At 40.7% G+C, this 27539-nt stretch overlaps 1 protein-coding gene across 1 annotated transcript; it reads right to left on the bottom strand.

Moving 5' to 3' along the window:
* Positions 1-5927: 5927 nt before the first annotated feature.
* On the bottom strand, positions 5928-27396 carry LOC111980926 (vitamin K epoxide reductase complex subunit 1-like protein 1). Its single transcript, XM_024011983.2, has 3 exons — positions 27150-27396; positions 16646-16755; positions 5928-9407 (listed from the first exon to the last, which is right to left on the bottom strand). Exons 1-3 carry the CDS (start codon positions 27338-27340, stop codon positions 9181-9183), a joined length of 528 nt encoding a protein of 175 aa, XP_023867751.1. The 5' UTR covers positions 27341-27396; the 3' UTR covers positions 5928-9180.
* Positions 27397-27539: the final 143 nt, after the last annotated feature.

The following is a 27539-nucleotide window of genomic DNA, read 5'->3' as shown; positions in this document are numbered from 1 at the left end:
CCCCGCCTTATCTCAGCTCACTGGTCACCATAGCAACACCCACCCGTAGGACACGCTCCTGCAGGTATATTGCGCTGGTCATCCCCAAAGCCAACACTTCCTTTGATATTACGGTAGGCATTACGGTAGGCAGCTAATTGTTAAATTACATTTTCCATCCTTACCTTGGAAGGTCACTGTCTCTGTGCTGATCACCTGTGAGTGAGACAATGCTAGCTAGCCAATGGGAGCGTAGTAGAATGCCTCGGAATAACCGGGCGTGGTTTTTCCTTAACTGCGTTGGGGGGGGGGAAAGACGCAGGAAAATGTAGATTGTCCGTGTCTCCTTATGTGCTATTTCATAGTATTGTCTTCACTATTATTCTACAATGTAGAAAATTGTAAAAATAAAAGAAACCCTTGGATGAGTAGGTGTTCTAAAACTTTTGACGGTAGTGTATAAAAGGTAATGCATTTCAAATATAAATGATAATTATTTAGGCAATATTTAAGCGTTAGGTTCTAGGTGCGCGAAGAATACCTGCTTTGATTGAAGAGGAGCCAGAGTCACATGTCTGTGGAACTTGTTCAGTTTATGTCTCAGTTGTTGAATCTTGTTATGTTCATACAAATATTTACACAGTGAGATGACGTTTCCTTTTTTTGCTGAGTTTATCTCGTTTTTTTGATCTGGAATGGATCCGGGAAGTTTTGAAGAGTTAGTGAGGAAGACAGTAATGAGGGAAGAAATCAGCCCAGCACAGAGATGGTCAGTCACCTTGAGATTTTTGTCCCCCGGGGAGACATTCATCTCCCTGTCCAACATGTTTAGAATCAGCCGGCAAGCCATTCTGAAATAGTGATGGGAACATGCACTAGTGCAAAGTGCTAAAAGGTAGCTAGCTAAGTATGAGGAGCTTAGGCAATTTCAACACTGCATAGGATCTTTGGACGGGAAACACGTCAACATCCAAACCCCCAAGCACAGTGGATCCCAGTACCACAATTACAAGGGCAATGCTAGGGACACTCACACACAAACAGTGCTTTTAAAATGTGTTTTCAACTTATATACAGTATATCACAAAAGTGAGTACACCCCTCACATTTTTGTAAATATTTGAGTATATCTTTTCATGTGACAACACTGAAGAAATGACACTTTGCTACAATGTAAAGTAGTGAGTGTACAGCTTGTATAACAGTGTAAATTTGCTGTCCCCTCAAAATAACTCAACACACAGCCATTAATGTCTAAACCGCTGGCAACAAAAGTGAGTACACCCCTAAGTGAAAATGTCCAAATTGGGCCCAATTAGCCATTTTCCCTCCCCGGTGTCATGTGACTGGTGTGATAAAGGGTGTGATAAATTTGGTGTCATCGCTCTCACACTCCCTCATACTGACTGGTCACTGGAAGTTCAACATGGCACCTCATGGCAAATTATTATAGGCAGATTAAGGTGTTTTTGACTGAGGTCAAAATGACCCCAAATGACTTGAATTTATAAAAAGTCCAATATTTTGAAAAATTGAACAAACCATCTTTCAAAATGACCCTAGTTGGTAGTACGAGGGTTAATAGCAAGGGTTGGAACCTAAATTATTTTATTATTTATTATTATTATTATTTTCAATCATTTCGTTCTAAACAGAACTGCTCGGCCTCCGACCGCAAGGCACTACAGAGAGTAATGCGTACAGCCCAGTACATCACTGGGGCCAGGCTTCCTGCCATCCAGGACCTCTATACCAGGCGGTGTCAGAGGAAGGCCCTAAAAATAGTCAAAGACTCCATACACCCTAGCCATAGACCGTTCAATCTGCTACCGCAGGGCAAGCGATACCGGCGCGTCAAGTCAATAACTCTAAGTCGGACGTTTACATACACCTTAGCCAAATACATTTAAACTCAGTTTTTCACAATTCCTGACATTTAATCCTAGTAAAAATTCCCTGTCCTAGGTCAGTTAGGATCACCACTTTATTTTAAGAATGTGAAATGTCAGAATAATAGTAGAGAGAATGATTTATTTCAGATTTTATTTCTTTCATCACATTCCCAGTGGGTCAGAAGTTTACATACACTCAATTAGTTTTTGGTAGAACTGTCTTTAAATTGTTTAACTTTGGTCAAACATTTCGGGTAGCCCTCCCCAAGCTTCCCGCAATAAGTTGGGTGAAATTTGGCCCATTCCTCCTGATAGAGTTGGTGTAACGGAGTCAGGTTTTGTAGGCCCCCTTGCTCACACACACTTTTTCAGTTCTGCCGACACATTTTCTATAGGATTGAGGTCAGGGCTTTGTGATGGCCACTGCAATATCTTGACTTTGTTGTCCTTAAGCCATTTTCCACAACTTTGGAAGTATGCTTGGGGTCATTGTCCATTTGGAAGACCCATTTGCGACCAAGCTTTAACTTCCTGACTGATGTCTTGAGATGTTGCTTCAATATATCCACATAATTTTCCTACCTGATGATGCCATCTATTTTGTGAAGTGCATCAGTCCCTCCTGCAGCAAATCACCCCCACAACATGATGCTGCCACCCCCGTGCTTGTTGTTCTTCAGCTTGCACGCATCACCCTCTTTCCTCTAAACATAACGATGGTCATTATGGCCAAACAGTTCTAAAAAGAAAGTGTGATCTTTGTCCCCATGTGCAGTTGCAAACTGTAATCTGGCTTTTTTATGGCGGTTTTGGAGCAATGGTTTCTTCCTTGCTGAGAGGCTGTCACGCCCTGACCATAGAGAACCCTCGGGGTTCTCTATGGTGTTTTAGGTCAGGGTGTGACTAGGGGGGTTCTAGGTGTTATTTTCTACGTTGGTTGGTGTGTATGGTTCCCAATTGGAGGCTTTCGTTGCCTCTAATTGGGGATCATACTTAGTGTGTCCCTTTTCCCACCTGCGATGTGGGATATTGTTTTGTTTAGTGCCTATGTGCGCTACGTAGTGCACGTTCGTTAATTCTTTGTTGTTTTGAAGTTTCACTAATAAATATGTGGAACTCTGATCACGCTGCGGCTTGGTCCACTCATTTATATAACGAGCTTGACAGCGGCCTTTCAGGTTATGTCGGTATAGGACTTGTTTTACTGTGGATATAGATACTTTTGTACCTGTTTCCTCCAGTATCTTCACGAGGTCCTTTGCTGTTGTTCTGGGATTGATTTGCACTTTTCGCACCAAAGTACGTTCATCTCTAGGAGACAGAGAGGGTCTCTTTCCTGAGCAGTATGACGGCTGCGTGGTCCCATGGTGTTTATACTTGCGTACTATTGTTTGTACAGATGAACATGGTACCTTCAGGCATTTGGAAATTGCTCCCAAGGATGAACCAGACTTGTGGAGGTCTACATTTTTTTTTGTCTGAGGTCTTGGCTAATTTCTTTTGACTTTCCCATGATGTCAAGCAAAGAGGTACTGAGTTTGAAGGTAGGCCTTGAAATACATCCACAGGTACACTTCCAATTGACTTAAATGATGATCAGTTAGCCTATCAGAAGCTTCTAAAGCCATGACATTATTTTCTGGAATTTTCCAAGCTGTTTAAAGGCACAGTCAACTTAGTGTATGTAAACTTCTGACCCACTGGAATTGTGATACAGTGAAATAATCTGTCTGTTAACAATTGTTGGAAAAATTTCTTGTGTCATGCACAAAATAGATTTCCTAACCAACTAGCCAAAACTATAGTTTGTTAACAAGAAATTTGTGGAGTGGTTGAAAAACGAGTTTTAATGACTCCAACCTAAGTATATGTAAACTTCCGACTTCAACTGTAGCATATCGTGCTTACTAACTGTAGTTCTATTATCTTCATGTGATGCTTCGCTCTGGCAGTGAGCTACCCTGAAGAAGCAGAGCCCTAACACAAAGACATGCATTTATAAATGGTTAAATGTACACATGGTGTTTCCTTTCTCAAATAAAGCTTAGCCAGTTCAGATAGGAAACCCGAGTGTGGTGGCATCAGCTGATTGCATCAGTGGATATTGTGCCAATTCGATTCACACTAATTACATGTGGTCTATTTAAGTTGACCAGTTCCACACATGCTTCCTCAATGCCAGATGTCACGCGCTCGCATGTGCTGGGGTCTCTTGGTGCCGCTAGCTGTTACTCGCTATGCTCGCTGAGCCCTAACACCAAGACATGCATTGTTATCTTTTCTAATAAATAGTTAAACGTATACGTGGTGTTTTCTTTCTGAAATGTATTATATCCAGCACAGAGAAAGATAACCCATTTTAACAAAATACTTTTATGATAAGACCTTTCAGCCTTTATACAAAGTAAGTAAAAGTCTAAACAAAGATGTCTAGCTATAGTGCCATTGCCGATTTAACCTATTATACTCAGTGGTGTAGTGCTATTTTTGTAGGTGCCATAGCGCAAAAAGAAAATGTCATAATTTTTCTAACACTTGCACCGTAGCCTGTTGAATACTATCATTTTATATGCGTAAAACGCATCATCCAAATGCTACGTATGCCTATACGCATTGACTTGAACAAATGTTTGTATTTTTAATCCCCTCAAACTGTAATGGAGATGCAGGGAGTCAGGAAGCAGGTGCAGTTGGTGAGTTTAATAAGTGATACGAAACAAGAGCAGCATCTGGACATGAAAACAGAACCAATGCTGCCTGATGAGTGAGGCTACAGAGCGTGAGATAAAGGGAAAGTAATCAAAGGTAGTGTGCATGATGATGGTTGCCAGGTGTACATAATGATGGGTTGCCAAGACCGGTGGTTTGTAAACCGGTGAAGTCGAGTGCTTGGACTTTGACTAGGCCATTCCAAAACGTCTTGCTTTTTAGCCATTTTCATGTAGAATTGATTGTGTGTTCTGTATCATTATCTTGCTGCATGACCCAGCTGTGCTTCAGCTTACAGACAGATGGCCTGACATTCTCCTGTATAATTCTCTGATACGGAGCAGCATTCATGGTTCCTTCTATTAAGGCAAGTTGTTCAGGTCCTGAGGTAGCAAAGCATCCCCGAACGATCACACTGCCATCCCCATGCTTGACCGCTGTTATGTTCTTACTGTGGAATCCAGTTTTTGGTTTTCGCCAGGCATAATGGAACACATGTTGTCCAAAAAGTTGATTCAAGTTTGCCAAAAAGCACCTGGATGATCATCAAGACTCTTGGAAGAATGTTTTATGGACAGATGATTCAAAAGTATAACTTTTGGATGACATTACCCAAATCCACTATGCCTGGTGAAACCAAACACTAAATTCCACAGTAAGAACATCAAGCACGGTGGGTCGAAAAATGAATGGATGTGAATAAGGCATTTCCATTTAAAATGTATACGGGTCATTCCACTGTAAATTCTTTATTTTTCTGAGCTACTTATGTCTCTCAGATATAGGAGACAGACTTCATACTCATATTCAGTGAGTTTCTATATTGATAATAAGGCCAAATTCAATGTTTAGTAATAATAAATAAAAAGTGATACTTACAGGAGTCCTAAAATTCTAAATGAAATAGCTAAATGATCCATGGTATAACCATTTTAAATCAACCCCCCCCCCCACCCTCCAAAAAAACCTAAAGAGGTGTGTAGACTTTCATTAGGTACTGTATGTCGGCACAATCGAAAATTAGGTTTAAATTTAAATCAAGCTAAATAACATGGATCTTCAATGTCCGGAGTGAATCTAGCCCTTAGTAATGAACTGTAGAGATTCTTAAATATCGTTCCTTCCTTCCCAGTAAGTCCGTTCCCTGGAAGAGATAACCACCACAGCTTTATACTGTGAAACCTTGACATTATCAACCCAATGGATTTAAGTTATTTTCAACACCCAACGGTACATGTTAAAACAGCAAAAACATTGAATAGCTGTTGCCAATTAAACTTTCAGTTACATATTTTCAGTGAAATATTATTAATTCAAGAGTGAGATCTCATAGGAGGCACAGAAAACTCACTTCAGAAGGAATGTTTTAATGGTAGACCATTTCCACACAACAATGACACAATTAAAATGTTCACACGTGTCAACTTCCGCAACAGTTACTCATAAGGGAAGCAAATACAGAATTTCATCCGATTGTTTCTCTGCACCCATCTCATCAACCATTCATGTAACACTTGTTCCATGTAAGAAAATACAGCATTTTTTTTCAACTTAATATTTGGCAAATACAAAAGCAAACCTAGTCTTCCTCCCACAAAGAAATGTGATGACATGGATTCCTAGACCTCCAATCCTTTTTTTCTACTAAAATAACCCATAATGTTAACTCTATACAGCTAAAGGGTGTAGTTACTAATAGAGTCCATTTATACAACATTAGGGGAGAAATAACAATTATTTCACAAAGTCAGTCAGAGAAAGAAATAAGAACTTTACAATATTGTAATTCGGATAATGTATATATTTTTTTCAGAAACAAAAGTGTCCATCTCTAATAACAGAGAAATTAAAGATACCTATATTTTCAGTACATTCATCTTAAACAATGTTAAGAGACTTGGGTAAAAAAACAAAAAAACTATGACCGTTTAAATACAAGACGGAGCTTTTTGGTGGGTCATTTCGACCCACAAGGTCTATGGAGTAGCCTGGTCTCAGATCTGCTTTTGCTCTTGCCAACTAGCCAACAGAAGGCACTTTTGATGGCATTTGTTGATGCAGCGAACATGACCGTCTTAGTTCTAAATCTTGGGACCTTTTAGAATTCACTCAACACTTTATGAACAGGACACTGGTCAAGATTAGCCGAGGGCGTATTATGCATTTAGCTGTATTTCTATTGACTTTATTAATAAATTATTTTAATTTGACGTATGTTTTTATCTAACAGGTCAGGAACACAGCCTGAAAGCTTATTTTAGGGACTTTGACTTGTGTGATATAATAAGCCAAACATATTCCACCCACCTCTCTGGAATTGTGGGACTATTATTAAGTCTCCCAAATAATTCCATAGTAACATGGTTTATGTCCCAACAGCACTGAACTACTGTACCAACGATTGCTATTGTAGTTTGTTGATGGCTGACAGTGCCAACATAGACACAGTGAGTAACCCATAGGAAAGTCTGTACTGTGCAACCAGACTACTTTAAATCAACCAGGAGTGGAGCTTTAGAAGTGAGCACACAGGCTTATTTCTTGATCAGTGTCATCATGCAATGATGTCTCTTCCCAATGACCTCAGTGAGTTTGTCACTGCTAAAAACCAAGTGCAGAGCTAGTGAGTGAGTTACAATGCAAACAATATGTACCTCATAAACCAAATTGTGTAACAATCTGCCATATAACATGTAGCTATGATAAGTGCCCATCTAAAACCGTATCAATGAGACTGTTCAATGTGAGCCAGGGGATGTTGCATTGGAAAGCAACCTCACAAACAAGTACAATATTATTTGGGGTTGAATGGCTTTAAGCTGATCTAGTCTGCTTCCCTTGGCGCTGGTTCTGGACGTTCCAACTGGCTTGGGTTGTTCCACACACCTTGGGCAATACTGAGAGGTAGTGGCAAAGACACTGAGTACTGTGTGGTTTCCTTCCCCACAAACAGTGCTGTTGTACCATTAAGAGAGACAATGAACCGTATTTCTCAACCAACAACAGTAACCTACAAAAATGCCTTAAGAGCTTTTTTTTTWAAAACAAAACAGCCTACTACTACTATCACCACCATTGAGCAGACAGACAATCATTGCTTGTTTAGCCGCCTGTGCTACATTACCATTAGAATATACAGGAGGGGTGAGACACTAACATAGCATTTAAATAGTTATTAATAAATWAAAAAAATAACAACGGTGAGAATGAGCAAAAAGTAGTGATACATTACATATATCCCACCTCCCAACAAAATAAAGGCAATTCACATCTCTTTTAGGCACATACGTCTTAATGGATCCCACTCCTACAGTAGCGTGTGGTGTCAGGAATGCTTTTCACACGTAATAAAGACAAGACAGTGAAGGTGCCATTATGGAGAGTAAGTAGTCTCGGCAGAGAAGAAATTAACTAGGGCCATGTTCATTAGACACCAAACGTAAGAAATCTAAATGAAACAGCTGGGACTACCTGGACCTTGTTTTCCAGTGGAGATAGTTGAACACTGAGGAAGGGCTTATCAGATGCCTTGGGACCTCAGTGAGTGTGACTGAGAAAGAGATGAAAGAAACTGATCAGTGAGCACTTAACTTACATTAGATCCACGCAACTTAGAGCAGCATGCCTCGCTTGGGATTGTATGAACTTAAGATGTCACACACTGACTGACTGCAAAACAGATCTTCATACAGACTCAGATGACGACTTGATTTCAGTTACTTTTTTGTTCCTCATTTTGTGATTCAATTATTAGATTTTTTTACTTAAAGTCTATGTTAACACTAAATCACAATCTAGCCTGGAATACTGCTCAGCAGCTATTTACAGAATTTCTAAAAGAAAACAAACACAATAATCTGACTGAATTACACACAATCTCAAATGGTTCATATTAGTGGTCCTTTTCAAAAGACAAAACAAAATTGCTGTAAAATGTAAACATAAAAAAACTACTGTATGGTGTTTGTTGTTCATCTGTTTCTCTGTTTCGCTCTCCTCATGGATTCATAGGTGCTGCTGTGAACTGTATGATTGTTCACCCCATGACCATGCATTTTGTATTCTGACCCATTTTTCAGTTCCGCTCAGGTTGTAGTAATGTTTCAGCTAGCTTCCGGACCCGGACAGATGTGCAGGAACTTCCTATTTATTTCAAGTAAACACCTTTTTATAAGTCCCAGTTTTTCCCCATGTTCTGGTCCTTCTGTTTCAGGAGAAGGGTGTCCTGTCCTCCCATCTTCCACAGTGAAGACTGGCATTCTGCCTTCCTGCTTGCTTGGATTGAATGTGTTTTACCCCCATAACCCTATTCATCACCTGTGTCACAGGAGTTAGTTTTTTTTTTTTTAAGAAACAAATTATTCCCCCTCTTTAAAAAAATTCTTCCATCACATATGAAACAATGAACTTGAGAGATGTCTGGCCCAATTTTTTTTTTAAGGTAATCTTCTTGTTTCTTTTTTACAACACACAGCAGAATAAACATTGTTTTGGAAGCAAGGTCTCCTGGTGGCAAGTCAAAATGTTCTGTTCAAGAGGTCACATTTCATTTTTTGTTTGTTATATTTTTCACTTGCCTACTGTACTTTTACAACCCATCTTAGTCCTGTTTGGCTGGCACCTGCTGCTTCCAGGCCTCATTCAAGTAAACCAGTCGCTTGTAGTTGAGCATAAAGAGAATGAAGTTCAGTGCATATGTGGTGATGCAGATGATGCAGAAGTCCTTGAGGACGAAGTAGAGGATGTAGCCCAGATAGAGCGAGCCCATCACCGATAGGATAGACGTCGTCATGAGGATCAGGGCAGCCATCGCACTCACGGTGATTCCTGTAACCAACCAGATGAGAGAGAGCAGGGGCTTAGGCTACTGACATGACGTGCACTGCACAAACAAGTACAGTAAGACATGCTGTGCAAAGGTGGCAGTGAAGAAATATAATCACTTTGACAAACACTACTACATGGAAAAGACAAAAGCAAGCGTTTTGGATAAAAACGGTGGTCATGAAATGCCTGGACCTTGTACACTTGGTGCCTTTGTATGGAGCCAGTCAGCTTTAAGTCTTAACACTTATTTATTTGCTTACTCATGCTTGACATCGATGTACATAAATACAGAGATCAGACACCTGGCTGTTAATGGCACCCTATTTCCCATATAGTGCACTACTTTTGAACAAGGCCCATAGGAATCTGGTCAAAAGTAGTGCACTATATAGGGAAAACGGTGCCATTTTGGACTCAGTCAGTGACCCATCACATTAGTGGTGGCTTCTGTGCTATGCAGCCCTTAGGCCCCTCATTTGTAACCTGGCACTAGTGAGTGACCACCACAAATCTCTGGCTGCACCCTTCAACTGAAAGTGGAGCGCTTAAGACCAGACCTGGGTTCAAAATACTATTTGAAATCTTCTACAGTGCCAGATGGGTGGGTTTGCAGTTTTAGGACTTGTCTTGGTCCAATAAGCCGGGCAAGCTCAATCAAACCCAGAAAGTTTTTGAAATGACTTAGTCAACATGGATGTGGAGTCTCTATACACCACCATTGAACATGAACAAGGATTGGCAGCTATGCACCATTTCTCGAGTACCCGGCCTGAGACCGAGATGCCTCCCACAGAATTCATGGTCTCACTGACTGAATGGACTTAATAATAACATTTTTCTTTCAGAACAAGTTAAAGGATGTACCATGTGAGCTTGCTACAGCCCTTACTACGCTGGTTTGTACTTATGTAAAATGGGAAAAATACTTCAGTTTAGATCCTTCTAAAAACCAGCTATTTGACCGGATTATATGGTGGGGATGCTAAATTGATGGATGTTTGCCTGTTCTGGTCTGGCTCAGAAGATTAACTTATTTCTTCCACCAATACCTTAACAGCATTAACCTTAACATCAAACTATGGAATACTGCAAGGATAACATTTTTTGGACCTTGACATCAGTAAAGATGACAGAGGTTGTTTGCACACATCAATCATTTGGAAGCCTACGGATTGGAATAGCATTCTGAGGGCAGACAGCTTCCAACCTAAAAGGCTAAAAGAGAACATTCCATATGGCCAATTCGAAAGAATCCACAGAATTTGCGATCAGGAAACAGACTACAGTGTCAAATCTGCTGAATTGGAGAATCGCTTCTTGAATCGGGGCTACGGCGCTCAGGTCCTGAAAGATGCAGGTAGTAGGGCTGGACAACTTGACAGAGAGAACATGTTGCGAAGGGGAGCGCCTCATGATGCACCAGAGAGAGTGTACTTTGTTACAAAATATGTCACTACGCCAAGTCTTACCAGAGCCACCAGTTATAAGCGATGTCCTACCCTAAATGACAAATTAGTCTACAGCTATCTTCCTGGTGACTCTCAAAACACTTTGCTATACCACAAACCCAGGAGCTCATTTAAATGCAAGTATTTTGTTGACAGCTTCAAGTCAAGCATTTCCTTAACTGCAAAACCACTCGTGGTTACAGATTTATCGGCACCATCTTGAAGGCAAGATGTCGCCAATAAAGATGGCAGAGTCGCTTCTAGTCCTTAGGAAACTGCAGTATTTTGTTTTTTATGCATTATTTCTTACATTGTTAGCCCAGAAAACATTAAGTGTATAAGCATTTCGTTACACTCGCAATAACATCTGCTAACCATGTGTATGTGACCAATTAAAATTTGATTGGAATGTCCACAGTGCAAGGTGTTATATATTGGACGGACAAAGAGACACCTTCAAGACCGCTTAGTTGAACACAAGTATGCCATACGGGTAGGCAATGAAGACTACCCCATGGCAAGGCACTACAAGCCCTTACACCATTGCAACCCTGCCTCCCTACAAGCTATGGGCATTGATCATGTTCCGGCCTCAATTAGAAAAGGGGACCATCTTAAACAGCTAAACCAAAGGGAAAGTTTTTGGATTTACAAACTACAGGCCACTAAGTACCCTGGTTTAAATTAAGATATGGATTTCTCTCCTTTGCTGTCATCTAGTGGACATTTTGCTCTATTTCCCTCAGCTATGTTTAGACTGTTGTGGTCCATGTTAACTGTGTAATAGTGTACTATAAAATAAATGGTTATCCTATTCTTAACACTGACCAGTCATATTCAGGGTTGGAACGGCCTTTCTGGGGCTTCTGATGCTTCTAGCCTTGAGATGCATTTCTGATAACATATCTACAGTATTTCACTTTTTAATGTGGATAGTATTGCTTACTAGGTGTTACAAATAATTTCTGTAACCACTCCCTCTTCAAAATCAGGGTTGATCAAATCAAAGATTTTTAAACTTTGTTTCCATTGAACATGCCATACAAATAAAGGCATTTTATCTTGGTCCTCCTCTCTTTCTGATGACTTCAAATAGTGTTTGAACCCAGGTCTGCTTAAGAAAGTAAACCACCGAGCCAGATGCATGACAGGACACAGGACCCTCTGGTTAAAGGAGGAAGAAGAGCAGGTGTTCTAGAGTAGAGGACATTCTAAACAGACATGTTCTGGTTCTGGCACAGACTTCTATTCATAGTGATGAAATTATATTAGAGGGGAAAGGGACAAACAGTGCTCACACATTCTGTACGAGAGTACAGGGCGAGAGTGCTACAGGATAAGGTTAAAGCTACCGGTTTTTAGTTAACGGGGAACTGTGTAAATACAGTGTGAAAAAAGCAGCAAGAATGGGGCAACAGAAACCAAATGTACAGTAAGCCTTAGGCCATATCTTTTGGCYTAAGTCTTCTTAGCTGACTTGATCATGAGAATAAAAAATGAAACGATGTCCAGTGGCCACAGATGAAAAGGCCCTCTCGCTCAAGCTCTTTTTAGGAGAATTACCATTCTGAGACACCAGCTAATCTAAGGTCCCTTCAACCTACGTGTCTAAATGATAATTTAAAAAAAATAACTAATATCCTCACTAACCTAACCACAATGCCTGGACAGTAAGTTTCACCCACTGTACCACTGTTGTGTTAGTCAAATCCACCTGTGTAGTAAATCGGTATGGTAGAAGGGCCTCTAGTTCTGAGGCAGCACCAGTTGGTTAAGCAGGCCGCAGGGCCCTTAGATCTGTTCCCCTGCTGACTGGCCTAAACCAGCAGGACTGAGTCAGCAAAACCTCCAACCTGCCACAAGGACATCAGACAGTCAGGCGGGAGTGTATAGTATGACTTCACACAGGGGAGGGGCTCAGCAAGAAGCATTACACTTATCTAGGCCTACTACCTTAAGGACACCAACATTTCAGGTATATAATAGAGCAGGGTTCCCCACAACTGGCTTCCCGTGGGCCGAATTCGGCTGAAAACGTTTGAGTATTTGAATTTGTTGCTTTCGGTGCTGCTGTCAAAATGTCTCTCACATCGTATACTGGTTGAGAGGACCAAGTCCCCTCATGAAAGCTTGTCCCCAAAAACATGAATTCACTTAATCATCTCTCCCTCACGTCCAAATATACTTTCCCCCTTTTGTCTGTGTCACATCTAAAGCCTTCCACATGCTTCAGTTTGGTTAGGCAAACGAGTGTGCCCGCATTCTTCCTTAATATAGAGAAATATTTTTATTTTTCACACATTAGGTGGAACAGTGTCTCATCTATCTGGTCAGATCCGCTGGAGAAAAGGAGAGAGCAGGGAGATGGACCCGTAAGAGACGGACCCTTTGCTGCTTTCTCCGTCTCTCCCCTGAGACTGACCATCAAATGGAGGCGCCATCAGTCCAGTAAAATAAAAAAGCAAATGATTTACATGTATGCTCAGCTGTGCCTCGCAAGTAATACAACTGATCTATTTTGTTATCATAGCTCGAGTTTTGAAATATAATACGGTCTGAGACAGTGGTTCCCAAACTGTTTATAGTCACATACCCCTTCAAACATTCAACCTACACCTGCGTACCCCCTCTAGCACCAGGGTCAGCGAACTCTCAAATGTTTTTGCCATCATTGTAAGCCTGCCCCACACACACTATAGTATACATTTATAAAACATAAGAGTGTGTTGTCACACCCCGCTCGTGGGAAGTGACAAAGAGCTCTTATAGGACCAAGGCACAAATAATATTATAATAACCAATTATTTTGCGCTTTATTTAACCATCTTACATATAAAACCTTATTTGTTCATCGAAAATTGTGAATAACTCACCACAGGTTAATGAGAAGGGTGTGCTTGAAAGGATGCACATAACTCTGCAATGTTGGGTTTTATTGGAGAGTTTCAGTCTTAAATCATTTTCCACACACAGTCTGTGCCTCTATTTAATTTTCATGCTCGTGAGGGCCGAGAATCCACTCTCACATAGGTACGTGATTGCAAAGGGCATCAGTGTCTTAACAGAGCAATTTCTCAAGGCAGGATACTCTGAGCGCAGCCCAATTCAGAAATCAGTCAGTGGCTTCTGATTATAATAAATTTTCACAGAACCGCTTGTTGCAATTTTGATGAGGCTCTCTTGTTCAGATATCAGTAAGTTGACTGGAGGCAGGGTATGAAAGGGATAACGAATCTAGTTTGTGTCATCCGTTTCGGGAAAGTACCTGTGTAATTGCGCAACCAACTCACTCCGGTGCTTCGCTATATCACATTTGACATTGTCCGTAAGCTTGAGTTCATTTGCACATAAAATCAAACGACGATGGAAAGACCTGTGTGTTGTCCTTGTTAATGCAGTCAGAGAAGAGCTCCAACTTCTTAATCATAGCCTCAATTTTGTCCCGCACATTGAATATAGTTGCGGAGAGTCCCTGTAATCCTAGATTCAGATCATTCAAGCGGAAAAAAAACATCAACCAGATAGGCCAGTTGTGTGAGAAACTCATCATGCAAGCGGTCAGACAAGTGAAAATTATGGTCAGTAAAAATAACTTTAAGCTCATCTCAATTAAAAATAAACGTGTCAATACTTTGCCCCTTGATAACCAGCGCGCTTCTGTATGTTGTAAAAGCATTACATTACATGGTGCCCATGTCATTGCAAAGTGCAGAAAAAACACGAGAGTTCAGGGCCCTTGCTTTAACAAAGTTAAACATTTTCACTGTAGTGTCCAAAACGTCTTTCAAGCGGTCAGGCATTCCCTTGGCAGCAAGAGCCTCTCGGTGGATGCTGCAGTGTACCCAAGTGGTGTCGGGAGCAACTGCTTGCATGCACGTTACCACTCCACTATGTCTCCCTGTCAAGGCTTTTGCACCATCAGTACAGATACCAACACATCTTGACCAACAAAGTCCATTTGATGTCACAAAGCTGTCCAGTACTTTAAAAATATCCTCTCCTGTTGTCCTGGTTTCCAGTGGTTTGCAGAAGAGGCTGTCTTCCTTAATTGACCCCCCATAAATGTAACGGACATATACCAGGAGATATGCCAGGCCCGCCACGTCTGTTGACTCATCCAGCTGTAATGCATATAATTCACTGGCTTGTATGCGAAGCAGTAATTGTTTCAAAACATCTCCTGCCATGTCACTGATGCATCGTGAAACAGTGTTGTTTGATGAAGGCATTGTCTGTGTAGTTTTTTGGGGCCTTTTCCCCCAGCATTGTCCCAGCCATATCCGTGGCAGCAGGAAGAATTAAGTCCTCCACAATAGTATGGGGCTTGCCAAGCCTAGCCACTTGGTAGCTCACCATATAAGACGCTTCTAGCCCCTTCTTATTAATGGTATCTGTTGCTTTTATACACGTCTTACTACTCGAAAGTAGTCTTAATTTTCGCTTATTTTTCAAATTGGCATGTTTTGTTTCTAAATGTCTGCGCAATAGTGAAGGTTTCATCGAGTTGTGAGATTGTTATATGTGCATAAGTACTCACTGTGGCTGAGGAAAGGCACTACTCCCAGTATAAGTGAAGCCCAAATCAATGTAGTTCTCATCATATTTGCGCCTCTTCGATGGTCCATGTCCCTGTCTGTTGTTTGGTGCTTTCCCGGGTAAGGGGGCAGTAGCTCTTCGGCTGCATCATCAGACTCAGTGTCCATGCTAGCTGGGCTAACAACAAATGTATAATTACTGACGCTAGCATTGGATCTGCTCGTGGAAGCAGAACAACTTGTGTCGTCGACAGGTGCAGTGCTGCTGGTATGTGTCTCTATGGGCCTTAGTTTTTTTAGACCTTTTATCCATTTTCGAGCAAACGGAATGAGCAGCACCTACGTTTGGCTACATACGGAATGTTAGTGGAATTCCCACAAGAGAGTAACGGTTATTGTGATTGGATGTTAATTATTTGACTAGACCTGACTTGACCTGTATTTGACATTGTGTTGTTATTTTGCTCAACACTAGATAGTTTACATTTTATTTTTGGCAGTGAAACAAGGCTACTCAGGCAAGAAAAAAACCTCACCCAAATGTATAGCCCTGTTGGAAAATATAAATGGACCGTTGAAAAATGTGAAGAAATTTTTTACTTAAATTAAATAAAATAATGAATCGCTTTTTGGTGTACCTCCGGCGGCATTGCGCGTACCCCTGGTTTGGGAATACCTGGTCTGAGAAGAACAATATTGGCAGACCATGCCAATACAAGAATGTGATATTAGGCCTACTGCACAAACCTAATTCCTACAAAACGTTTATTAGGTTAATGTTGTATATGCTTACATTTTGTAAGTATTTAATTTTTTAATCTGAGTGGTAAAAAAAATATTAAAAAAGAGGTTGGTGACCACTGGCCTAGGCTACATCTTGATTTAACCGGTTGATTTAGATTTAGCATTAGCTGATTGTCTCTGTCTAGATCAAGTGCCATTCTGTGACTGGCTAATATGCTTTTTTTGCTGCGGTAAAGAGTATCTTGATGATATGGAGTATCGTGATACTAAACCTGGCATTGAAGTAAAAATTCTGGTATCGTGACAACGCTACCTTTAATATACTCCACAGTCCTGACTCAGGACTTATCTGAGCCAGGGTGCAGTCAAATATAGTAAAGAGGGAGTGAGGGCCTGACAGAGTGGTGTCAGCACAAATAGCCCAAAGCGACTATTCAAGGAGGCTTGTCACCTAAATTCTCTCCATACTTTGAATAGCAAGAGCCGGTGGCTGTGGAATCGAAAGTCTTACCTAGTAACAGTTGAAAGACATAAAAGAAAATTCCATAGACACTGTTTGGCTGGTTCATTGCACTGTCGATTCCGAAGATTGAGCCCAACAGTCCAAATCCTCGACCCCACCTACACAGGGAGAGAAATTAGAAAAAAACGAATGGAAATTTGTTAGTAATCGTGATGAATTGCAGGGACAAATAGCAATGTACGCCAAGGAAAATGTCTGAGAAGGTCAAACTATTATTGGGTGAGATTCTGATAAGGTGATAGCCTAAATGGTGTAATTTACAAGTTATAATCATAAAGATATGACGGGTGACGTCTACAATCCTAAATTATATAACCATGTTGATACAGTATCTCAATAGGAAGGCTTAACAGTGTCATTTACAAGTTAGAACCATAAAAGTAAAAGCAGAATTTCATCAAACCAAAGGGAACAAACGGAATATAGTAAAGAGCCTACTGTACGGCCTCAGAAGCAAGATAACTGTACGTAACTGAGCCTACTGTACGGCCTCAGAAGCAAGATAAAAGTACCCTGGAAACCTGAGTGGCGCAACAACCACTGGTCCTGGTTTGTCGTCTCCCCTCCTTGCACTGCCTCCACAGGATCACACCACTGCATTGTTCACAGCAGAATTTAAGCAATGCATTCAGGACCTACAGAGTGTACAAAACATTAGGAACACCGTCCTAATATTGAGTTGCAACCCCTTTTGCCTCAATTCATCGGGGCATGGACTCTAAAAGGTGTCGAAAGCATACCACCGGGATGCTGGCCAGCTAGGGAAATTAACTTTTTGGCCCACCCGCCACTATGTCATCTACCAGTCTCTCAGATCATTTACCAGCCAAAATATGTTTTACGCTATATTTACAGAAAACACATTTTTTGATAAGACAAGAAATGTATTACTAGTAAGAAGTAATGGGGTATATTGCTGAATTTCATGACCTGCGTCTTAACAAATACATGGTAAACATTTTATTTTTTATTTTTTAGATACAATAGTAAAAACAGCTGTTCGGTTGTAGAACTGTTTATCAAGAATCAACAAAGGCGTCTACCATGCCACAAAAGGCTAAGTGATGTGGCTTATTTATTATACTTCAGGGCACTACGCTGATATAAGGAGTACATGTGCTCCTAATTAGAAATGTAGAAGCACACAAATCTAGGAGAAGGACTAAAGAATAAAGTTTTGATAAGAAATAACAAAAGAATTATGAATTAAAGTCCTTAGGGGTGATCCATGCTCAATCAACCACAATCATTAGGTGAGACAAATGTTCAGCTGCCCCTTTAAGGGACAGGGAGTATACGTTATTTATAATAAGAGTCACCTGGAGAAAATCTGACCTCAGAAATTAAAATGGAAGGCCCCCCTTCAGCAAAAAGTGACCTTCCCCTTTAGCAAAATAAAAATGTAAACGAAGTGGATAGCAGATAACATGCCTACCGTTTACCAGAGAATAAGATATGCAGTTTTATAAACTGTTCTTCGTACTGTAAGCATTTGCAGAACATACATCCATAGTAGACCTGATTACCAACAATGACGAGACAGCCTACAGGGAGGTGGTGAGGGCCCTGGTGGAGTGATGACAGGAAAATAACCTCTCAACGTCAACAAAACGAAGGAGCTGATCGAGGACTTCAGGAAAAAGCAGAGGGAGCACGCACCTATCTACATTGACAGGACTGCAGTGGAGAAGGTGGAAAGCGTCAAGTTCCCCGACGTACAAGTCACTGACGATCTGAAATGATTCACCCACATCATCCACAGTGGCGCAGTGGTCTAACACACTGCATCGCAGTGCTAGCTGTGCCACTAGAGATCCTGGTTCCAGTCCAGGCTCTGTCACAGCCAGCTGTGACCAGTAGATCCATGGGGCGGCGCACAATTGGCCCAGCATCGTCCGGGTTAGTGGAGGGTTTGGCCGGCCGGGATGTCCATGTCCCATCGCGCTCTAGCGAATCCTGTGGCGTTCCAGGCGCATGCATGCTAAGGTTGCCAGGTGTACGGTGTTTCCTCTGACAAATTGGTGCGGCTGGCTTCCGGGTTAAGCGGACATTGTGTCAAGAAGCAGTGTGGCTTGGCCGGGTCGTGTTTCGGAGGAAACACAGCTCTCGACCTTTGCCTCTCCCGAGTCCGTACGAGAGTTGCAGCGATGAGACAAGACTAACTACCAATTGGATATCACAAAATTGGGCAGAAAAAAATTATACAGTTGAAGTCGGAAGTTTACATACACTTAGGTTGGAGTCAATAAAACTAGTTTTTCAACCACTACACAAATTTCTGGTTAACAAACTATAGTTTCGGCAAGTCGGTTAGGACATCTACTTTGTGCATGACAAGTAATTTTTCCAACAATTGTTTACAGACAGATTATTTCACTGTATCACAATTCTAGTTGGTCAGAAGTTTACATACACTAAGTTGACTGTGCCTTTAAAAAGCTTGGAAAATTCCAGAAAATGCTAATTGACATCATTTGAGTCAATTGGATGTGTACGTATGGATGTATTTACTTTCAAACTCAGTGGCTCTTTGCTTGACGTGATGGGGAAATGAAAAGAAATCAGCCAAGACCTCAGAAAAAAAACTGTAGACCTCCACAAGTCTGGTTCATCCTTGGGAGCAATTTCCAAACGCCTGAAGGTATCACGTTCAACTGTACAAACAATAGCACAGTATAAAGTATAAACACCTTGGGACCACGCAGCCGTCATACCGCTCAGGAAGAAGATACTTTCTGTCTCCTAGAGATGAACATACGTTGGTGTGAAAAGATGCTGGAGGAAACAGGTACAAAAGTATTTATATCCACAGTAAAACAAGTCCTATATCGACATAACCTGAAAGGCCGCTCAGCAAGGAAGAAGCCACTGCTCCAAAACCACCATAAAAAAAGCCAGACTATGGTTTGTAACTGCACATGGGGACAAAGATTGTACTTTTTGGAGAAATGTCCTGTGGTCTGATGAAACAAAAATAGAACAGTTTGGCCATAATGACCATCGTTATGTTTGGAGGAAAAAGGGGGAGGCTTGCAAGCCGAAAAACACCATTCCAATCGTAAAGCACAGGGGTGGCAGCATCATGTTGTGGGGGTGCTTTGCTGCAAAGGGGACTGGTGCACGTCACACAAATGTTGGCATCATAAGGTAGGAAAATGATATGGATATATTGAAGCAACATCTCAAGACATCAGTCAGGAAGTTAAAGCTTGGTCGCAAATGGGTCTTCCAAATGGACTACGACCCCAAGCATACTTCCAAAGTTGTGTCAAAATGGCTTAAAGACAACAAAGTCAAGGTATTGGAGTGGCCATCACAAAGCCCTGACCTCAATCCCGTAGAAAATTTGGCCTACAAAACTGACTCCGTTACACCAGCTCTGTCAGGAGGAATGGGCCAAATTTCACCCAACTTATTGTGGGAAGCTTGTGGAAGGTTACCCGAAACGTTTGACCCAAGTTAAACAACTTAAAGGCAATGCTACCAAATACCAATTGAGTGTATGTAAACTTCTGACCCACTGGTAATGTGATGAAAGAAATAAATGACTAACATTATTCTGACATTTCACATTCTTAAAATAAAGTGGTGACCCTAACTAACCTAAGACAGGGAATTTTTTACTAGGATTAAATGTCAGGAATTGTGAAAAACTGTGTTGAAATGTATTTGGCTAAGGTGTATGTAAACTTCCGACTTCAACTGTACCTAGACATGGAATCACTGGTCACTTTAATAATGGAACACTAGTTACTATAATGTTGACATACTGCTTTACTCATTTCATACATATATACTGTATTCTATTCAATGCCACTCCGACTTTGCTCGTCCTAATATTTATACATTACTTAATTCCATTATTTTACTTTTAGATGTGTGTATTGTTCGATATTACTGCACTGTTGGAGCTAGGAACACAAGCATTTCGCTTGTCAGAACTGTCCTGTGAGGATCCAAATAGGTCAGATCAGCTTTGTAATAAATAACTTCAACCAGACCCATTCTCACCCGCAGAGGGGGGAGAAGAAAACTGGTGGGGGTTGACAGCTCACACCCAGTTGTAAATCAAGGCGAGAACATTCAGCAAATCCCTCTCCAAATTCACCTAAGGAATGTGCTTTTGTTTCAACAGACCTTTTCCTGACGAAACTAACACGTTCTAAAGCGAATACTGGAACAATATTGCTAACATAGGACGTGGGGAATGGTCAGGGGCGATCTGGAGAACACTGGTGACGTTTTGGGTGTTATTTTGTGATGTCATTAAAAATACCATAAAAGGAAATACTGTAACTTGGAAAGATTATCAACTATGTGTGTGGTGTCCAGACGATGCATTGTGCATGAAAAATGATGTTTTTGTTAAGGGACATGATTTTAGGAGCCATTTATTTTGACAAGGCACACTCTTGAGTGAGGTCAGAGAGCGTGTCAGCCTGACGGATCCACCCCTTTTGAATGAACTGTATAAAATGATGGGTTAAGAATGAACATATCATACCAGAGACGTTGAGCTACAGCTCACGTTTAAAGTGGTTTGACCTCAATCTCAACATAAGGTAGAGAAGATAAAGTCACCTCCCGGACAATCACTGGTAAGGCTGATTAGCTATCCTAAGTAAAAATCGAATTGAAGTGGGACCATTCTACTACTTGGCTCAATCCACTGTAGTATGCTACTCTCATTACCCCACTGGGATCCATCAACACGGCTGACTAGCCTATTTTCAAAGCAGCATCTTCCAGAGCAAATGGAAGGAGAATAAACGTTTAGTTCTGTTCAGGACTATACGACAACTCACCGGATACTGGACGACTTCCGAGAAAAACAGTAGAAGATAGGTTGGGATCCTTTTAGACAATCAGAGCCTTACAAGCATGCCACGATAAATGCCCAACCAATCCCCTTTCCAAGGCAGCCCGTTTCAGAGAGATACATGGCGAACCAAGGCTTTTCCACATAAATACATTCATGACTTCTTACTCCAAGCGGGCGGCGGTTCGTGTGCAAAGTATAAGTGAGAGTAATTTCAAAATGTTCCAACGTTAAGTGTCTGTCCCTCTCGCCCTCTCCATGTCTTTTGGAACAAGCAGCCATATTGTTGTCAGTCCGCTAGGGACCTGTTTCTAATGCATTAAGTGTGTATGTTTATCCTGTGCTACCATTTAGTTAGCTAGTAAATAAATAATTAAACCAATTTGTGTAGTACTGAATCATAAGTAAGGCTTGGGTTTTTGCAGAAGCAAGGTTATGACTGTTCAGAACGATATGATAAGAGGTTGTGATTGATAAGCTGACTGTTTATGGATGTGATAGGTAAAGACCTTAAGAGTTTAATTTGGGAGATGGTAACTCTTTTAAAGAACCGCTCTCATGGTGCCCCAGATCCCAATGAGTTAATTGTTACATGTTACATAATTGTTTAACCGGGTAACAAAACATAGTTAATTGATTAGATAAATAACAGTCTTCAAATTAATGAAAGTAAAGTCGCGCTACACCCGCAATAACATCTGCTAAATGTGTATGTGACCAATACATTTTATTTGATTACATGGTAATGCAGAATATATAGCGCACATGGCTGCGAGCAAGAAGGTTGTGGGTCAGCAGACCACCGTGGACAAGAGTAGGGGTGGAAATATCTTTCTAGTAAAAGCATTGCATGAATCTAGCATAGTATTTGCGGGTCCAAGAAAAGAATTGCAGTTTTTTATGTCAAGCAGTTTTAAGGTATTTTACATGACTGGAGACCTTAGTATAATATGTTTTAATACCACCGAAATTAAAGGCTAAGCATGTACAGAGATGGGCCTATATATTAATCTTATCATATTTCTCAAATGCCAAATCAATGTGTCTTGTTTGCAACAAAACTGTCCCTGTTTGCAAATAATGAAATCTAAGGCGTCATTATGAATCTGAGAATGGGATTTTCAAAAGTTAAGACTACCTTTTCAACCCAGACAGAGTAGGCCTACCAACTCAGAAAAATGTAAGCTTTAACTTCTGCCTACTCTTCTCCGGTGGCTTAACCCAACGAGAGAAAGTCACAAGTGTTCCCCTAAAAGCTGTCTTGGTTGAAACATTTTCTATTGTAAAGAAAGTGAATAGCTTAATCAATTGATAGTGACATAATTAGATTACTTCCCAAGCTATAGGTTGTAGCTCAGCCTCAAAGTCAAAGAAACAAAACAAAGATACCATATGCATTGGAGTCACCTCTTTCCCATGTATTTCACAACTTGTTTCTAGCATAAAGCATTGTTATAGATCACTTCAAATAATTGGATTTGTTATATTTTCTTCTAAATCTTAAGCTAAAAGGCGTAGGCCTATGCTTTTTGACATTTTCTTTAATATAAGGTATTCCTATGGCATACCCTCTCATACACGCTCAATTCGAGTGCTGGTTTTAACTTAATAGCTCTTCACTGACACAGAGGTAGGCTATTTAAATACTGCATGGTGGGTGGAGGAATCTAAGGATAGCAGCCTATAGCCTAATTTCGTCTATCAAAAAGGTAGACATACCTTTTATTTCTTAAGAAGAAATAGGCTCCAACATAAAGCCCCCTGGTTGTTAGTTTAGTCAAAACTAAAATTATGACTGTTGAAATTAATTATGCCTACTCGAATTTGAGCTATTCATTTCAGATTGACTGTGCTGCAGCTTCAAGTTTCAGCACCAAGTTACTTGAATCTGGCTTATAGTGAGGTCAATAACTCTGATTACTACATCATAGACAAGAAACATACTGTTTTATTCAAATCAATTATAGTAGTAGCAAACTATCAAAGTTGACCTCCAGTCCTCACATTCGCGCTCGCCATCTCAAACGGAACAAATCATATAGGCTAGTCCACGTGTACGAAATATACTTTTTTGGACTAGGCCTACCCAAAAATTATTTTGAGAAGAAGCCTTTGACTCTTCTCATAATCAATATTCCCAGGTAAGAAGTTTTAGGTTGTAGTTATTATAGGACTATTTCTCTCTATACTATTTGTATTTCATATACCTTTGACTATTGGATGTTCTTATAGGCACTATAGTATTGCCAGCCTAATCTCGGGAGTTGATAGGCTTGAAGTCATAAACAGCGCTGTGCTTCAAGCATTGCGAAGAGCTGCTGGCAAATGCAGGAAAGTGCGAATGAATGCTTACGAGCCTGGTGCTGCCTACCACCGCTCAGTCAGACTGCTCTATCAAATCATAGACTTAATTATAATAAACACAGAAATACGAGTCTTTGGTCATTAATATGGTCAAATCCGGGAACTATCAGTTCGAAAACAAAACCTTTATTCTTTCAGTGAAATACGGAACTGTTTCATATTTTATCGAACGGGTGGCAACCTTAAGTCTAAATATTGCTGTTACATTGCACAACCTTCAATGTTATGTCATAATTAATTAAAATTCTGGCAAATTAGTCTTTGATAGGAAGAAATGGTCTGCATATACCCGAATGCGCTTTTGTTAAATCATCACCCGTTTGGCGAAGTAGGCTGTGATTCGATGATAAATTAACAGGCACCGCAATTATTATATGCAACGCAGGACAAGCTAGTTCCCTAGTAATATCATCAACCATGTGTAGTTAACTAGTGACTATGTTAAGATTTTTTTTTTTTTTTACAAGATAAGTTTAATGCTAACTAGCAACTTACCTTGGCTCCTTGCTGCACTCGTGTAACAGGTGGTCAAGCCTGCCACGCAGTCTCCTCGTGGATTGCAACGTGATAGGCCATAAACGGCATCCAAAAATGCCGATTACCGATTGTTATGAAAACTTGAAATCAACTCTTTAAATCAGCATGGCTGATTTAATTATCGGTCGACCTCTAGTTAATGGCTTTTGTTAAAAAGAGGGGAGTCACAGCTTTCCATTCCTACTTTATTTCTCAACTCCTAAATATGTGTGAACTGCACCATTTTAAACCCAGGGTTTTTAGCAGAAGCATGGTTAAGCACATTACCGCTCTGCAACTGGCAGTGAGTGCACAGGGGAGAGTCAGGCTAAATGTAACATCGGTCAATTGTAGGCTGACTGGGGTACAATGCCTCTCTACCTCGAAATAATGTATTTAGAACTACTCAAATTGTGATGAGACAGATAATATTTTTTGTTGAGTAAGAGTAGTGGAAACCAGGAAAAGTGTTGGGGGAAAAATTGTTACATGAAGTGGTTTCTGTGAGAAGTACAGGCAGGGGGCTTTTTACCCCGGGTGGCGAGTTACCAAGTTACCCTAACAGGTAGGCCTACATTATATTCAGTGTTTATGCAAGTTTTTTGGGACATAAAATTAATCTATGATAATAACTAGTTAAAAGATCACATTTGAGATCTGGCTAATGATTAGCCTAATAGGGTAAATGCAGAAAGGAAACCCCATGCTTCAGCCTATTTATTTGTACTTTGCTGCATCAGTTGGGCTAAAGGTGATAATGATTATTGCTAATTACATGGTCCATATCAGGTATGCTTAGGCTATATGTGACTCGTTTCTGAAAACTAGGTGTATGTTGCGTGTCACTACTTAACAGGAGCGCCATTTGAATGTAAACTTCTTTTTTAATTTTTTTTAAATCAAAACGTTTTTTGGGGCAGAAATGCTTTCTGGAACATGTGAAATTTCATGTGCCTTAATAACAAACTATATGCCATCTGTAAATACAAATACAATTGTTAAATAACGAGCCTAGTTGGTTTAGCCATGGAAAAAGCCCGCAACCTTCCCGCTAGCCATGATTGGCTGAGATAATGAGTGGGCTGGACATGCCGAGAGATGAGTTCAAATTGGTCTGCCACGTAGCGCGCTTCTGTCTATAATATGAGATGGTTAGTATGTGTAGGTAATCCTTTCTAACATGGCTGTTTTGAAAGATATCACGTAAAATAATTGCTTAAGTGGCGCTCTCCACTTTCTGGAGGACCAAGTTTTGAAATCAGTGGAATTCCCGGTGGAATTAGAGTATGATAGCTAAGGAGATGGAGAAAATTCTGGCGTTTGATTGCAAATATGAAGACTGAGTCGAAAAGAGAACACACGGAAGTCTCCGGATTACATGTTCAAACTAAGGGCAACCATGGCATCCGTGACAAAAAGTGAGAAGCGTCCATCCATGTATACGGGTAAGTGAGTCTAGCTAGCTACATTTTCAGATATTACACATTTCTAATTTTGTCAGAAAGTCATTTTCATTTCAAGTTAGTGTACTTCCTAGCAGTTAGGCCTACTTCCCTATAGGGTTCCTGTATACAGTTCACAGACATGCCACACAGACAAAGAGCATCAAGTCACTACGCTCTACCATAAAAAAACTCCCCTTGTTGAGACAAAATACTGTAGTCCTACACAATGACACTTCACAGGGCAGGTTGAGGTTGGTTATTTGCTTCGGTGTTATTCAAGGCTGCTCATGATGGCGTTTGGCAGGCAGATTGTGGTTGATTAACTGAATGTCTCAGCAGTGCTGTTCTCATGACTTGTGCATCATGTCTGAAAAAACTTTCCCTGCATTTTCCCCTGACATTGCTTGGATGTCAGCATTTGTACACCAAACAGGAGTGTGCATGTCCTACAACCCAGATAGCTACTCACAAATAAATTACCTAAGATCACTTGGGCACATGAACTATGTGTGACCAACAATCATAAGCTGAACTCTAATGACACTGTTTCACTTTAGGACTCTAGTTTAATTCAACAGACTATTCAACAGTTTCAGACAACAGATGCCCTTATGTGAATTCAGCTTTGTTAATATACTATTCTGTATTTCCCAATCTAAGGATTCGGTTGTTTATCTTGTCATTGACATATTACAGCCCACAATCCAACTAATCGCATCGAGGGCAGAAATGCCAGGCCCATATTTGAGATCGCTATGGAATTATACAAATGCAGCATAGTTTCTAAAATTGTAGTGAGACTTATTAAAATGATATCAGTTTAAGATCTTGGTAAACTTGTTTGAGGTACTCTCCAATGTATTTAATGTGTAAAGTAGACAGCTGATTCACATAGCTAAGAAAATGCTACACAACTGGCTGAATGGCTACGCCTCTCGTCGAGCTAGCTAGCCAATGTTAACTCAATAAGGGTGGCGCCCCATTCGCTAACTAGCTAATTTAGCAATCTAATTAAAACGAAATATCAGTGTTATGGTTGGAGAACAATAGTGTGCATCCATGCAAATTAAAATACACAATTTCATAGTATCTAACAGCCAGCTAGTAGCTAACTTAGTTGTTGCCTGGTGAATAGCTAAGTAACTTACCGTAGTGTTAGCAATGTGGCTACGATAGCTTCTACACACTAAACAGGCTACGTTTATTATCAACAGAGTTGACATGTTTAATGTACTAAAGAACAGCGCATGCTAAAACATTGACAGTTTAGCACAATGATGGTAAAAAAAACGCTCAGTGTCATCCAGAGCGCTGCTAGTACTCGGCGCCGCTGTTGAATTAAAATTACCTGGAGGTGAAGACTTTTGAACAGCTGATAGAATTGCTCAAGTCGCACATGGCCCGATAATTCGAGTCTCTGGCCTTTTCCGTTTCCACATGATAGGCGTATAAAGACAACAATATGCCCAATAAGCAAACAAGGAGCCTGGCTATTCTTTCCCATCGAGGGGTGGACACTCTCAGGACGGGCGCCGCCATCTTTCCGGCCTCGCTCGAGTCGTCCACGCAACGCAACCGATGACGAGAACTGCGACGTGGAAAAACGTGCCACACGACCAGGGCAGTCGGTATTGATGCTGCATTCAAATAGTAGTCGGAACTAGGAAACTCGAAAATGTCCGACTTGCTGATTCGATGTGGCACCTGTATAACTACTGTTAGTACGTCGGAAATTTCC

This window comes from Salvelinus sp. IW2-2015, linkage group LG20 (genome assembly GCF_002910315.2).
Source record: "Salvelinus sp. IW2-2015 linkage group LG20, ASM291031v2, whole genome shotgun sequence".
Taxonomy (NCBI): Eukaryota; Metazoa; Chordata; class Actinopteri; order Salmoniformes; family Salmonidae; genus Salvelinus; species Salvelinus sp. IW2-2015.
This window is presented reverse-complemented; position numbering and strand designations above follow the sequence as displayed.